At 38.9% G+C, this 13,966-nt stretch overlaps 1 protein-coding gene across 5 annotated transcripts in view; it reads right to left on the bottom strand.

Annotated features, from left to right (window-relative positions):
* Window positions 1-13,966, bottom strand: part of Zfp931 (zinc finger protein 931) — an 80,828-nt gene that overhangs the window by 49,792 nt on the left and 17,070 nt on the right. For all 5 annotated transcript variants that reach the window (XM_063285134.1, XM_063285135.1, XM_008762575.4 and 2 more), the window contains one exon: window positions 2,852-2,978. In XM_063285134.1, coding sequence (XP_063141204.1) covers window positions 2,852-2,978 — 127 coding nt within the window. The remainder of the gene's footprint in view (window positions 1-2,851; window positions 2,979-13,966) is intronic.

Raw genomic sequence — 13,966 nt, 5'->3', positions numbered from 1 at the left:
CACTACCGAAAGACTGACCCAGGGCTCCAACTACATATGCAGCAGAGAATAGACTTGTTGGGGCACCAGTGGAAGGGGAAGCCCTTGGTCCTGACAACATTGGACCCCCGCTGCAGGAAAATATGGGGGGCAGTAAGGGGATGTATGGGAGGGAATACCCATATGGGGGAGGGGGAGGGGAGGAGAGGGGAGGAGAGGGGAGGGGAGTTTATGGAGACAAAACTGGCAAGGGGAATAACATTTAAAATGTAAGTAAAGAAATATATCTAATCAAAAATTTTAAAAGAGAATTTAATGAAACTGAAGACACAACCTACCCAAACTTATGCACCAAAATGAAATCAGTGCTAAGAGGAGAACTCAAAGATCTGAATGCCTCGAAAAAGAAATGAGAGAAAGCATAAACTAGCAGCTTGACAGCACAACTGAAAACTCTAGAACAAAAAGAAGCAAATACACCCAAGAGGAGTAGACAGCATGAAATGGTGACTCTTGGTGCTGAAATCTACCAAGTAAAAACAAAAAGAACTATATAGAGAATCAATACAACCATTGCCTTGTTCTTTGAGCAAATCATCAAGATGGAAAAACACTTAGCCAGACTCACCAGAGGGCACAGTGACAGTATCCAAATTAACAACATCAGAAATGTAAAGCAAGACAAAACAACAGAAACTGAGAAAGATAAAAAAAAAATCACATCCAACTACAAATAACTCAATAAATCTGGAACATCAGGAGAATGTGGACAATTTTCGATACATATACCAGGTACCAAACTTAAATCAAGATCATATAAAGCATTTACACAGTTCGATAAGCCCTGAAGAAAGAGTAAGATTCATTAAAAGGCTCTCAAAGCCCAGAACCAGATGGGTTTAGTGCAGAATTCTTTCAGACCATCATAGAAGACCTTATCACAGTACTTTCCAAACTACTCCACAAAATAGAAATAGAAGAAATCTTACCCAATTCTTTCTATGAAGCCATAATTATGCTTATACCTAAACCACACAAAAACCCAACAGAGAAAGAGAACTCCAGAACAATTTCCCTTATGGATATCTATGAGAAAATACTCAATAAAATTCTCACAAATCAAATCTAAGAACCCATCAAAATAATCATCCATCTTGTTCAAGTAGGCTTCTTCCCAGGAATGCAGGGATGGTTCAGTTTATGTAATCCCATCAATGTAATCCACTATATGAACGAACTCAAAAACAAAAACCACATGATCATCTCATTAGATATTAAGAAAGCATTTGGCAAAATTCAACACCCCTGCATGATAAAAGTCTTGAAAATATCAGGAACTGAAGTCCTATATCTAAACATAGTAAAAACAATATACAGCAAACTTGTAGCCAATATCAAACTAAATGGGGAGAAACTTGAAGCAATCCCACTAAATTCAGGAAGTAGACAAGACTTCCTTCTCTCCCTAACTATTCAATATATTAATTGAATTCCTAGCCATATAAATTAGACAACAAAAAGGGGTGAAAGGGAATCAGATTGGAAAGGAAGGAGTCAAAATATTGCTAATTGCATAGGATATGTTAGTATATTAAGTTACCTCAAAAATTCCACCTGAAATTTCCTAAATCTGATAAACAACTTCAGCAAAGTGGCTGGATATAACATTATCTCAAAAATATCAGTAGACTTTCTCCCCTCAAAGGATAAATAGGCTGAGAAAGAAATCTGGAAAACAACCCCGTTTACTATAGTGATAAATAATATAAAACACCTCAGAGTGAATATAACCTAGCAAGAGAAAGGAAGGTATGTATGACAAGAAATTCAAGTCTCTGAAGAAAGAAATCAAAGAAAATCTCAAAAGGTGAAAGGTTCTCCCATGCTCATGGATCGGCAGGATTAACATACTAAAAATGGCAATCTTAATGTAAGCAATCTACAAAATCAATGCAGTCCTCATCAAAACTCCAACTCAATTCTTCATAAATTTAGATGCATGAATTTGCAAACACATTTGGAATAACAAAAAACCCAGGATAGCCAAAACTATTACCAACAATAAAGAAGTTTTAAGGGACACTTAATGATAGAGGTCAATTAATTCTGTTGGTTTACTTTTGAAGTTCTTATTACTTCCAGATTACTCAATTCCTCCTAGAAATATTCCAAAAATCCTGGAGCTCCTTCCACTCCTTTCACCATACTGTACAGCTGCAGCCTGGAGCCTCTAAGAGGACAGATATGCTAGGCCCCTGTCTGTCAGGATGCAGAGTATCATTAATGCTGTCAGGGATTGGTTCTTGTCCATGGGATGGGTCTGAAGTTGGACCAGTCATTGGTTGGCCACTCCCTCAGACCCCACTCCTTCTTTGTCCCTGCACCTCCTGTAGGCAGGAAGGTTTATAGATGGGTTAGTATGATCGTTCCTTCATTGGGAACCCTGTCATGCTCAGGAGGTGGTCAATTCAGACTCCATATCACACACTCCTTGGAATGAGTCTCAGGTACAAACACTCTCATATATTCCATGGAGCATCCCCCATTCCTGGTTCCTGGCACATCCTAGAGAAGCCCTTCCCCAGGCTTCTATTCCTTCTGGAGATGCCCTCTACCTCCTCACATCTGTCATCATCCAATGTGTTGGGCTTCCTTGGTAGGGTCACAGCACTCAGGACACTGGGGAGGCAGAGAAAATGCAGCACTGCATACATTTTTGAATTCTCCAGCACCATTTACAGGCAAGCAGAATAAAAATTTCTCACAGTTTCTAAATCACAACAGCTTCTATTGCACAAATTCTTTAAAGGGGAAAGATGGGGTAGGAAAATTAGAAAAAAATATTGGTTAAAATTAAGAAAAGTAGCTTTACCATTTGTTTTCCAGTCTCTGCATGCTTTGAAGTCTCAGGGTTGGACTGAAGTTCTGTCTGAAAGGCTGATGAACTGAGTCCAGTTTGAGCCTGCAACACTTTCTGAAATTGTTCTGGAAGCGAGTCTCTGGAAACAACACAAGGCAGGTAGCTGAAATAGCAGGACATCTCAGCTCTCCTGTAAATGATTCTTCTCAAAGCAGAATATTCAACAATATATAAATCTGACAACCAAGATTTTAGTACTATTAAGATCTTTCCATGCATTGTGCAAGGTGCACAGATCAGCTAAGATGAAACTTTGCTCCTTGTTGAGAAGCTGAAAGAGAACTATACTTTTGAGTTAATTTGTTCAATAATCAATTGTAATAAATCTTCACTAATGCTAAGTGAAGGATTTCATTATGAATCTTAACTGCTACACAAACAGCAACATGTCTAATTTCAGCTGAAGTTTTGGGTAGAGACATTTTTATGTCTAGACCAGTTACAGGGCTGTTCCCATGAGGAACAATCAGCAAATCAAGTTTTCTGTACTGTTTGATCCTCTCAAACTTTTCTACTTTTTAGCCAAGACACTAAGGGTGTCTTCCCCTGTCTTTTCTGCTCCCTATCATCCTGGAAGAGGTCCTAAGCCTTTGCTTTCCTGCTGTGAGCTCAAATATACAGGCTCGCTCCCATAATACCATGTCCTTGGTCCAGTAACCCCAAATCATCAATGGGATAGATTCATTCAATTAGCAGTCTCCTTTATCTTCAACCTTGACCTCTTTTGACCTTTCCTGAGGACTTTCAATATATAGACCAAATTTATAATGACACATTTTGATAAATAATTCAAAACAATCTCAGTACTTGTTATCGTTCTTGGAGGCAGTGCTCCTCCACTATGTCCTTTCTTGTCCTTACATGAGAAAAAGGCCTAAGTTTATAGTATTTGTGTGGCATAAGGTTATTCTACAACTGAGCTAAATCCCCAACCCCTCCAATTAACTTTTAATACTGAAATCAAGCCTACAGGTGAGACATGTTCTGTAGAGGTGGTTGGTTACTTGGCTCTACAACTGGACACTATGTGCCCAAGTTCTTGGCTGCCATGGCAAATGGGTATTCTCAAAAGAAAGACAGACAGACAGACAGATACACACACACTTTTTTTTTCTTTTTTTCGGAGCTGGGGACCGAACCAAGGGCCTTGTGCTTCCTAGGCAAGCGCTCTACCACTGAGCTAAATCCACAACCCCCCCCACACACATTTTAATATGCATAAATCACATTTTCATATGAATAAATCAGCTCAGTACCTGTGCTACTCCCAATTTCCACATTGCTAATGCTTCCCTGTGATAGTCCTAACTGATTGCTTACTAAAATCTATATCCCATCTTTGATACTCAGAACCAACCTGGGGAGACACCACTGAGGGTACTCTGTCTTTCTCAGCACTCAAATCTGCATCCAATTCCTTTCCTGGCTTGGTGATCTCCCTTTGTCCCCTTGCCCTTGAATCCAAGGGTGATTCCTCTGTCCCTGCCTAGACATTGACTTCTGTCAATTTTAACAATTAGAACCAGCTGCGGATAGGGAATCTCAGCTTCTCAAATGCAGGAATTAGGAACCAATTAGCACAAGAGTGCATTAGAACCAGTCCACACCAATTGGGAAAATGCACCAAACATGCAAAGCCCCAAGTATATTCTTTTCTTTTAATCATCCTGCATTTAATCCTATGGTGAAACTAAATTTCAGTTCAAAGGCAGAGGGGAGTTGTGTACTTCACATTGGTGGCCACCTTTCCTTACTCATCATTTTGTTTTTGAAAACATAATAACTGTCTCTGACAAAGCCCTAGGGTATTTATCTTGTGCTCCTCAAAACATAACACATGTTCCCTAACACCAAAGAATAAATGCATATCATTGACTAAATTGTAACACCCACATCTTAAAACAGTTGACACTGTAAACTACATAAGCACCTACCCCTTGGGAAAATGTAGCTGAACTTGGCACAAATGTGTTTCTTCTTTATTTTTTATTTATTGCTTAATTTTTTTCATTACATACTTATCCCCCTCCCAGTCACCCTGACTGTTCCACATCCCACACCTCCTCCCCAAATCCCTAAGAGGATGTCCCCATCCAAACATTCCACTTTCTGTGGCCCCAAGTCTCTTGACAGATGCATATATCTTCTCTGAATGAGTCCAGACACAAATGTCCTCTACTGTACGTGTTGGGGGCCTCCCAGAATCACATGTAGGCTGTGGAGTTGGTTGCTCAATGTCTGAGACATACCAATTGACACTGCTGGTATTCATGTGCGATCAATCGCCAGGTTCCTCCAGGTTTCTCCTAATTCAACCACAGAGATCACCAGTTTCTGCCCATCGGTTGGGTGTAAATGTCTCCATCTGACTCTTTTAGCTGGTGATGGGCCTTTCAGAAGGCAGTCATGATAGGCCCCTATTTGTAAGCATACCATACAATGAACAATAGTGTCAGACCTTGGTACGTCCCACTGAGCTGGAACCCATTTGGAGCTCCTTTTGCTCAGGCTCTTCTCCATTTTTTGTTCTTCCAGTTCTTTTGACAGGCAAAACTCTGTGTCAGATATTTGGAATGTGGGGTGGCAGCCCAATAACATTCTGGCTCACAGTGGTCAGGCAGGTGTCTTACTTGTCACAGTTTAGGCTCTCAGTGCATTCTCCTGCCATGATCCAGGAGCAGCTTTATTACAGTAAATTCTTGCCATTCTCATCACCTGTGTTTAAGTTCTGTTGGGTTTGTGTCAACCCCATTCCACAGAGGCTTTACCACATTGCTTCTACTTATATCTTTACAGTATGATTACTTTCATGACGATAAAGACTGTAGAAATGTGCAAAAGCTTCACCATGTTCAATGCCTTCATAGTTTTTTTTTTCATGACGATGGTGTGTGAAAATTGAAAAGACTTCATCATATTAAATACACTTACATAATTTCTCTCCAGTACAGATTGTTTCATGTTGATGAAGACTATGGAACTACCTGAAGGCTTCACCTTACATGTGCTCATAGGATTTTATTAAATACACTCACAGCATTTCTCTAAACAATGGTTTATTTTGTGCCTTTGAATATGACTGAAATGCGAAGGCTTTACCACTTTGCTTATATCCACAGGGTTTCCCTCCTGTTTGTATTCTTTATGTATTTGAAAAATGATTGCTCATTCAAACACAGAGGCTTAATCTCATTGATTATATTAACAGGGTTTCTCTTGAGTGTGTCTTCTTTTATTTACTCGGAAAGTACTGTTACTTGCAAAAGGTTCACCACATTTCTTACATTCGTAGGGTTCCTATCCAGTGTGTAAAATTTTATGTGCTAGAAAATGACTGTTTTGAGCAAAGGCTTTCCCACATTAGTTACAGTCAGAGTATTTCTTTCGAGTACAAATTCATTTATGCAGTTGAAGATGATTGTGATGTGAAAGGGCTCCAGAACATTTAAGACATTCATAGGGTTTCTCTTCTGTATGTGACTGTTTATGATTTGGAGGCCACTGCTTTTTGAAAATGATTAAAAACCACATTGGTTTCATTCAAAAAGTTTCTCTCAGGTTTGTATACTTTTAAGATTTTAGAGACCACTGCTTTACCATATTGGTTACAGTTAAAAGGCTTCCCTCCTGTATGGTTTCTGTTATGTCTTTGTAGATGATTCTTTTGGTCAACAACTTTAGCATATTGATTACATCCATACGGTTTCTCTCTTGTTGTGTTCGTTTATGTACTTGAAGATGACCAACTCCTGCAAAGGCTTTACCACATTGCTCATATCCATGGGATTTCTCTCCTTGTGCTGTCTTTTATGATTTTGGAGATGACCGCTTTGTGCAAAGACTTTGCCACATTGGTTACATTCATAGGGTTTCTCTCCTGTATGGTTTGTTTTATGATTTTGGAGATCACCGCTTCGTACAAAGGCTTTACAGCCGTTGTTACATTCATAAGGTTTTTCTCCATTATGTATTCTTTTATGTGTTTGGAGACTACTCCTTTGTGCAAAAGCTTTACCACATTGACTACATTCATAAAGTTTCTCTCCCATGTCTGTTCTTTTATGATTTTGAAGAGCACTGCTTCTTACAAAGGCTTTACAACATTGGTTACATTCATAAAATACTTAATAGTACTGTTAAGATCTTTGCATGCATTGTGCAAGGTGCACAGAACAGCTAAGATAAATGTTGATCCTTGTTTGAGAAGTTGAAGACCAACTATCCATTTATGAGTTAATTTGATCAATAATAAATTGTTGGGGGTTGGGGATTTAGCTCAGTGGTAGAGCGCTTGCCTAGCAAGTGCAAGGCCCTGAAGCGCAAGGCCCTGGGTTCGGTCCCCAGCTCCGAAAAAAAAAAAATTGTAATAAATCTTCCTTCATGCCATGTGAAAAATTTCACTATGAATCTTAACTGATCTATAACCAACAACTTGTCGAGTTTTAGCTAAGGTGACATTTTTATGTCTAGACCAGTTACAGCGCTGTTCCCATATGGAAGAATCAAGGAATCAAGTTTTCTGTACTGTTTGATTTTCTCAAACATTTCTTTTCTGTATCCAAGATCTTAAGGGGGTGTTCTTGTGTCATAACTGGTCTCCTTGTTCCAGTAAGCCAAAATCATCAATTGTGTAGATTGATTCAATTAGCGGCTTCCTTTCTCTTCAGCCTTGACGTCTTTTGACCTCTTGTCCGAGGATTTTTAATATAACCACAAAACTTACAACTACACATTTTGATAAAGAATTCAAAACAATCTAAACAATCTGAGTAATTGTTTTTTTTTTCCTTTGAAACAAAACTCCTCCCCTATTTCTTGCCTTGTTCATACATGAGAAAAAGGCCTAAGTTTACAGTATTTGCCTGGCATATGATTATTCTACCTATGCCCTGCTCTTCATGCACATTTTGAGACCAAAATACTCTATTAATTTACCTATGCAGACTTAAATTCTCCATTCTATGGAACTTAATATCTCCATCAGTATGGTTATTTATATCTGTACATCTATATTTATATTAATTTGTGATATCTGGCCAAGCAATTCCAGCATTCCTGTGTAGCTCTCCCTCAAAAATCGCAAGGGCCATCCCTGGCATAGACTTTCTCACATTTTCTTTAAAGCATTTTTCCTTTCATTCTCCATTCTGTGGACATTAATTTCACCTAGTATAATTTGTTGAGATAAGGTTTCTTTTTATCTTTCTGCCTTTGTATCCTATGTTTGAGATCAAAGGCCTGGATTACAATATTCCATATATACTTTAAAACACTTAAACAATCACCACTATATCTTTTATACTTAAAAGCAATAAAGCAAATATCATCTATCTCTGTCCTTTGCTTATCTGATAATAACAGGCAGGCAACCTCCACCACTGACCTCTGTCTCTGCCTTCTGAGCAACCTGTCTCTTAGTACAACAGGGGCTCCCAGCATTTCTGAGCTTAAACACTTTGAGTTAGACAGAAATCTTTCAGAAGGGCCTATGGTAAACCCCTGAAACCCAGCTTGCCTGTGTCAGCTTGGGGAAATATGATGTGTCCCAGCTCATGCCATGAACCCCAGAATTATGCAAAAGTTTCAGCACAACTTTTATTGTAGTTCTGAATGTGCACAGCTTCTAAGGAACCATGTGGTTCCAGCAAAACAGTGACTCTGCTAACAATCCAATTTTCCCCAGGAAATTAGTGAATCTTACATCCTGGCCTGTGTTTTCCATTTGGGAATCTCCAAATGTTGTGGGAATCTCCACACATTGTGCAGAGGGGGTTGGTTACTCTGTTCTACAACTGGACACCACATACCCGAGCCACATTCCTGGCTGCTCTAGAAAATGCTATGGATTCTCAAATGAAACGCACACACATACACAACACACACACACACACACACACAGAGAGAGAGAGAGAGAGAGAGAGAGAGAGAGAGAGAGAGAGAGAGAGAGAGAAATTCGTTTAATATGCCTATATCAGCTCAGTTTCTGGGACACTCCCAAATTTCCACATTGCTAATGCCTCCCTTGTGATAGCCCTGAATTCTTACTTACTAAAGTCCATATCCCATCTTTGCTAGCCAGAACGAACCTGGGGAGACACCACTGGGACCCCTCCCCCCCTGACATTTACATGGAGGGTATTCTGTCTTTCTCATCTCTCAAGACTGCGTCCAATTCTTTTCCTGGCATGGTGATCCTCTTCTGTAACCTTACCCCTAAATTCAAAAGTGATTCCTCTGTCTCTGCCTTGACATTGGCCTCTGGCAATTTTAACAATTAGAATCACCTGGGGATAGGGAATCTCATTGTCTCAAATGCAGGACTTAGCACAATGGTACATAAGAACCAATCAACGACAATTGGAAAGAAGCAAAAAAAGAAACGAACAGGCACAAGCTCTAAGTATTCCCTATTTGTTATCACCCCCCATTTAATCATATGGTGGAACTAACTTCAAGTTCTCATGGAGAGGGGAGTTGTGGACTTCGATTGGTGGACCGCCTCCCCTTACTCAACTTATATTTTTTGAAAACATAATGAATGTCTCTAAAATAGCCCTCTGCCATTTATGATGTATTCCTCAATACATATCATGATTTTCTTTCCATCAAAGGGCAAATGATTATCATTGATTAAACTTTAACACTCACATCCTAAAACAGTTGACACTGAAAACTACATCAGCACCTACCCCTCAATCGTGCTTGGTGAGAAAATGTAGATGAATTTGGCACAGATATTTCTTTTTCCTCTTAGTTTTTTTTTTTATTTTTTATTTTTTAAACTTTTTTTTTTACAATCCTGACCTAAGCCCCTCCAGGGTCACCCTTTGACTGTTACACATTCCACTCCTCTTTCTCACATCTTCAAGAGGATGTCTCCATCTCACCATCCAACTTTCTGTGGTCCCAAGTCTCTTGAGATTTATCACACAACTGTCCTCTACCATATGTGTTGGGAGTTCATATCATCATGAGTATGCTGCCTGGTTGTTTGCTCAGTGTCTGAGACATCCCAGGGGTCCAGGTTGAATGACACTGCTGGTATTCATATAGGACCACTCTGCAGGTTCTTTGAGGTTTTTTCCTAATTCAACCACAGGGGTCACCAGTTTCTGCGCATTGGTTAGGTGTAAATGTCATTCAGCTGCTGGTTGGGTCTTTCAGAAGGCAGGCATGATAGGCCCCTGTTTGTAAGCCTACCATAGCATGAATAATAGTGTCAGAACATGGTACCTCCCACTGAGCTGGAACGCAATTTGGACCTCCTTTTGCTCAGGCTCATCTCCATTTTTGTCCTTTCAGACATGGACAATCTGGGTCAGAGTTTTTGATTGTGGGATGGCAGCTCTATAACATTCTGGCCCACAGTGGTTAGGCAGCTGTTCACTTGTCACAGTTTTGTCTCTGAGTTCATTTTCTGTTGATGATCCAAGAGCAGCTTTATTACAAAAAATTCCTGTCATTTTCATCACCTGAGTTTAAGTTGTGTTGAATTTAAGAGGACCTCATTCCGCAAAGACTTTACCACATTGTATACACTCATATCTTTACAATATGATTACTTTCATCATGATAAAGACTGTAGAAATGTGCAAAGCCTTTACTATGTTCAATCCCTTCATAGGTTTTTTTTACGTGATAATGATGTGTGAAAATTGAAAAACTTCACTATATTAAATACAATCACATAGTTTCTCTCCAGTATGAACTGTTTCATGATGATGAAGACTATAGAAATACGTGAGGGCTTCAACATATTAAATATATTCACAGGATTTTATTAAATACACTCACAGGGTTTCTCTACACTATGTTATTTTGTTCTGTTGAATATGAATGAAATGAAAAGGCTTTCCCACATTGCTTATATTCATACAGTTTCTCACCTGTTTGTCTTCTGATATATCTGGAAGATGATTTCAATGTACTCAGACTTTATCCCATTGATTATATTCATAGGGTTTTTCTGGAGTGTGTCTTCTTTTATTTATTTGTAGTGACTTGCAAAAGGTTTACCACATTTCTTTTTTTTTTTTTTTTTTTTTTTGGAGCTGGGGACCGAACCCAGGGCCTTGCGCTTCCTAGGCAAGCGCTCTACCACTGAGCTAAATCCCCAGCCCCTACCACATTTCTTATAGTCATACTTTCCATGCAGTGTGAAATATTATATGTGTTAGGAGATGACTGTTTTGTGCAAAGTCTTTACCACATTAGTTACAGTACATATTCTTTTATGGATTTGAAGATGATTATTATGTAAAAGGGCTTCAGAACATGGATGAAATTCATAGGGTTTCTCTTTTATATTTTTTTTTTATTTTTTTTATGTACTTGGAGCTCACTGCTTTGTGAAAATGGTTTAAAACCACATTGGTAACATTCAAAAAGTTTCTCTCACATTTGTATACTTAATTTAGATTTTAGAAACCACTGCTTTGTGAAAAAGCTTTACCACATTGGTTACATCACAGGGTTTCTCTACTGTATGCATTCTTTTATGTATTTTGAGACTACTCCTTTGTGCAAAAGCTTTACCACATTGACTATATTCATAAAGTTTCTCTCCCATGTCTGTTCTTTTATGATTTTGAAGAGCACTGCTTCTTACAAAGGCTTTACAATATTGTTTACATTCATAAAGTTTTTCTCTATAATGTATTCTTTTATGTGGTTTGAAACTACTCCTTTGTGCAAAAGCTTCACCACATTGATTACATTTATAGGGCTTTTCTCCATTATGCCTTTGGGTAAGATTCTGATATGCAAAGGCTTTAACATATTGAATACATTCAAAGGGTTGCTTTCCTGTCAAACTTCTTTCATGCCTGCAAATACAATTGGCACATGTAAATTTTTTCTCACATTGATTATATTCATGCATCTTTTTATGTCTCTGAATTAATTTCAAATTTGGCTTACTTGTAAAGAGCAAAATGATCTTAATATAACAGCAGTATGTATACATTCAAAGGTGTTTCCTTTCATTATCATTTCTATCGCAGGTTTGAAAATACGTGGAACAGCAAGAGTATTGAGTATACGACTCACATTTATCCAATAATTTTTCTATAAGGGATTATTCACATATTTGAAGGGAACACAATGAATTCAGCGCTTTTCCATTCTGACTGCAAATATGAATTTTGTTCTCATGTGGGGAATACTACTTTGCCACATGAACCAATGTAATCAAAAATTTTCAACAACCTTAGTCTTCATAAAGAGATTCAGCGCTTTGAATTCCTACATGCCCCACTAATGGAAAAAAAATAATTATTTATAAACTTATATCCCATTAAGAAACTCTACTTAAACTGAGGTGTATTGTTCATCTTCTAATTGTTCTTGAAAAGACAGAGGTATGTTGTTTTTAACAGTCACTGTGCTCACATGGCTTATATCCATAGGAAATGTGACATCCAAGTAAAAAGAATAACAAGTGAAAGAGTTCCACATTTCATTCACACAGTTTTAATTTTTTTCTTCATAGGGATGTGGTTCAGGGATTAAGGTTTCTCCGGAAACCCATTCTTGGATCTCATAAACTGGCCATCTCACTAAATTTAGAGCAGTGTTATTGCAAGTATGTGGTTAACCACAAATTTACTAAGTATTATTTGCTTGTTTTTTTTTTTTCCATCGTTATTAACTTGGGTATTTCTTATTTACATTTCGATTGTTATTCCCTTTCCCGGCTTCCAAGCCAATATCCCCCTAACCCCTCCCACACTCCTTCTCTATGGGTGTTCCCCTCCCCATCCTCACCCCATTACCGCCCTCCCCCCAAAAACACGTTCACTGGAGGTTCAGTCTTGGGAGGACCAAGTGCTTCCCTGTCCACTGGTGATCTTACTAGGCTATTCATTGGTACTTATGCTGTTGGAGTCCAGGGTCAGTGCATGTATAGTCTTTGGGTAGTGTCTTAGTCCCTGGAAGTTCTGGTTGTTTAGCATGGCTGTTCATATGGGGTCTCAAGGCCCTTCAAGCTCTTTCAGTCCTTTCTCTGATTCCTTCAATGGGGGTCCCGTTCTCAGTTCAGTGGTTTAATGATGGCAAACGCCTAAGTATTTGCAGTACTCTGGCTGTGTCTCTCAGGAGAGATCTACATTCAGTTCCTGTCAGCATGCACTTCTTTGCTTCATCCATATTATCAAGTTTGCTGACTGTATATGTATGGGCCACATGTGGGGCAGGCTCTGAATGGGTATTCCTTATGCCTCTGTTCTAAACTCTGCCTCCCTACTCCCTCCCAAGAGTATTCTTGTTCCCCTTTTAAAGAAGGAGTGAAGCATTCGCATTTTGGTCATCCTTCTTGAGTTTCATGTATTCTGTGCATGTAGGGTAATTCAAGCATTTGGGCTAATAGTCACTTGTCAATGAGTGCGTACCATGTCTGTTTTTCTGTGATTGGGTTACCTCACTCAGGATATTTTCCAGTTCCATCCATTTGCCTATGAATTTCATAAAGCCATTGTTTCTGATAGCTGAGTAATATTCCATTGTGTAGATGTACCACATTTTCTGTATCCATTCCTCTGTAGAAGGGCATCTGGGTTCTTTCCAGCTTCTGGCTATTATAAATAAGGCTGCTATGAACATAGTGGAGCATGTGTCTTTGTTATATGTTGGGGCATCTTTTGAGTATATGCTCAAGAGAGGAATAGCTGGGTCCTCAGGTAGTTCAATGTCCAATTTTCTGAGGAAACTCCAGACTGAATTCCAGAATGGTTGTACCAGTCTGCAATCCCACCAACAATGGAGAAGTGTTCCTCTTTCTCCGCATCCTCGCCAGCATCTGCTCTCACCTCAGTTTTTGATCTTAGCCATTCTCACTGGTGTGAGGGGGAATCTCAGGGTTGTTTTGATTTGTATTTGCTTTATGACTAAAGATGTTGAACATTTCTTCTGGTGCTTCTCTGTCATTCGGAATTCCTCAGCTGTGAAATCTTTGTTTAGCTCTGAACTCCACTTTTTAATAGGGTTATTTGTTTCCTGCAGTCTAACTTCTTGAGTTCTTTGTATATTTTGGATATAAGCCCTCCATCAGTTAAAGGATTGGTAAAGATC

Source organism: Rattus norvegicus, chromosome 3 (assembly GCF_036323735.1).
Source record: "Rattus norvegicus strain BN/NHsdMcwi chromosome 3, GRCr8, whole genome shotgun sequence".
Lineage (NCBI taxonomy): Eukaryota > Metazoa > Chordata > Mammalia > Rodentia > Muridae > Rattus > Rattus norvegicus.
This window is presented reverse-complemented; position numbering and strand designations above follow the sequence as displayed.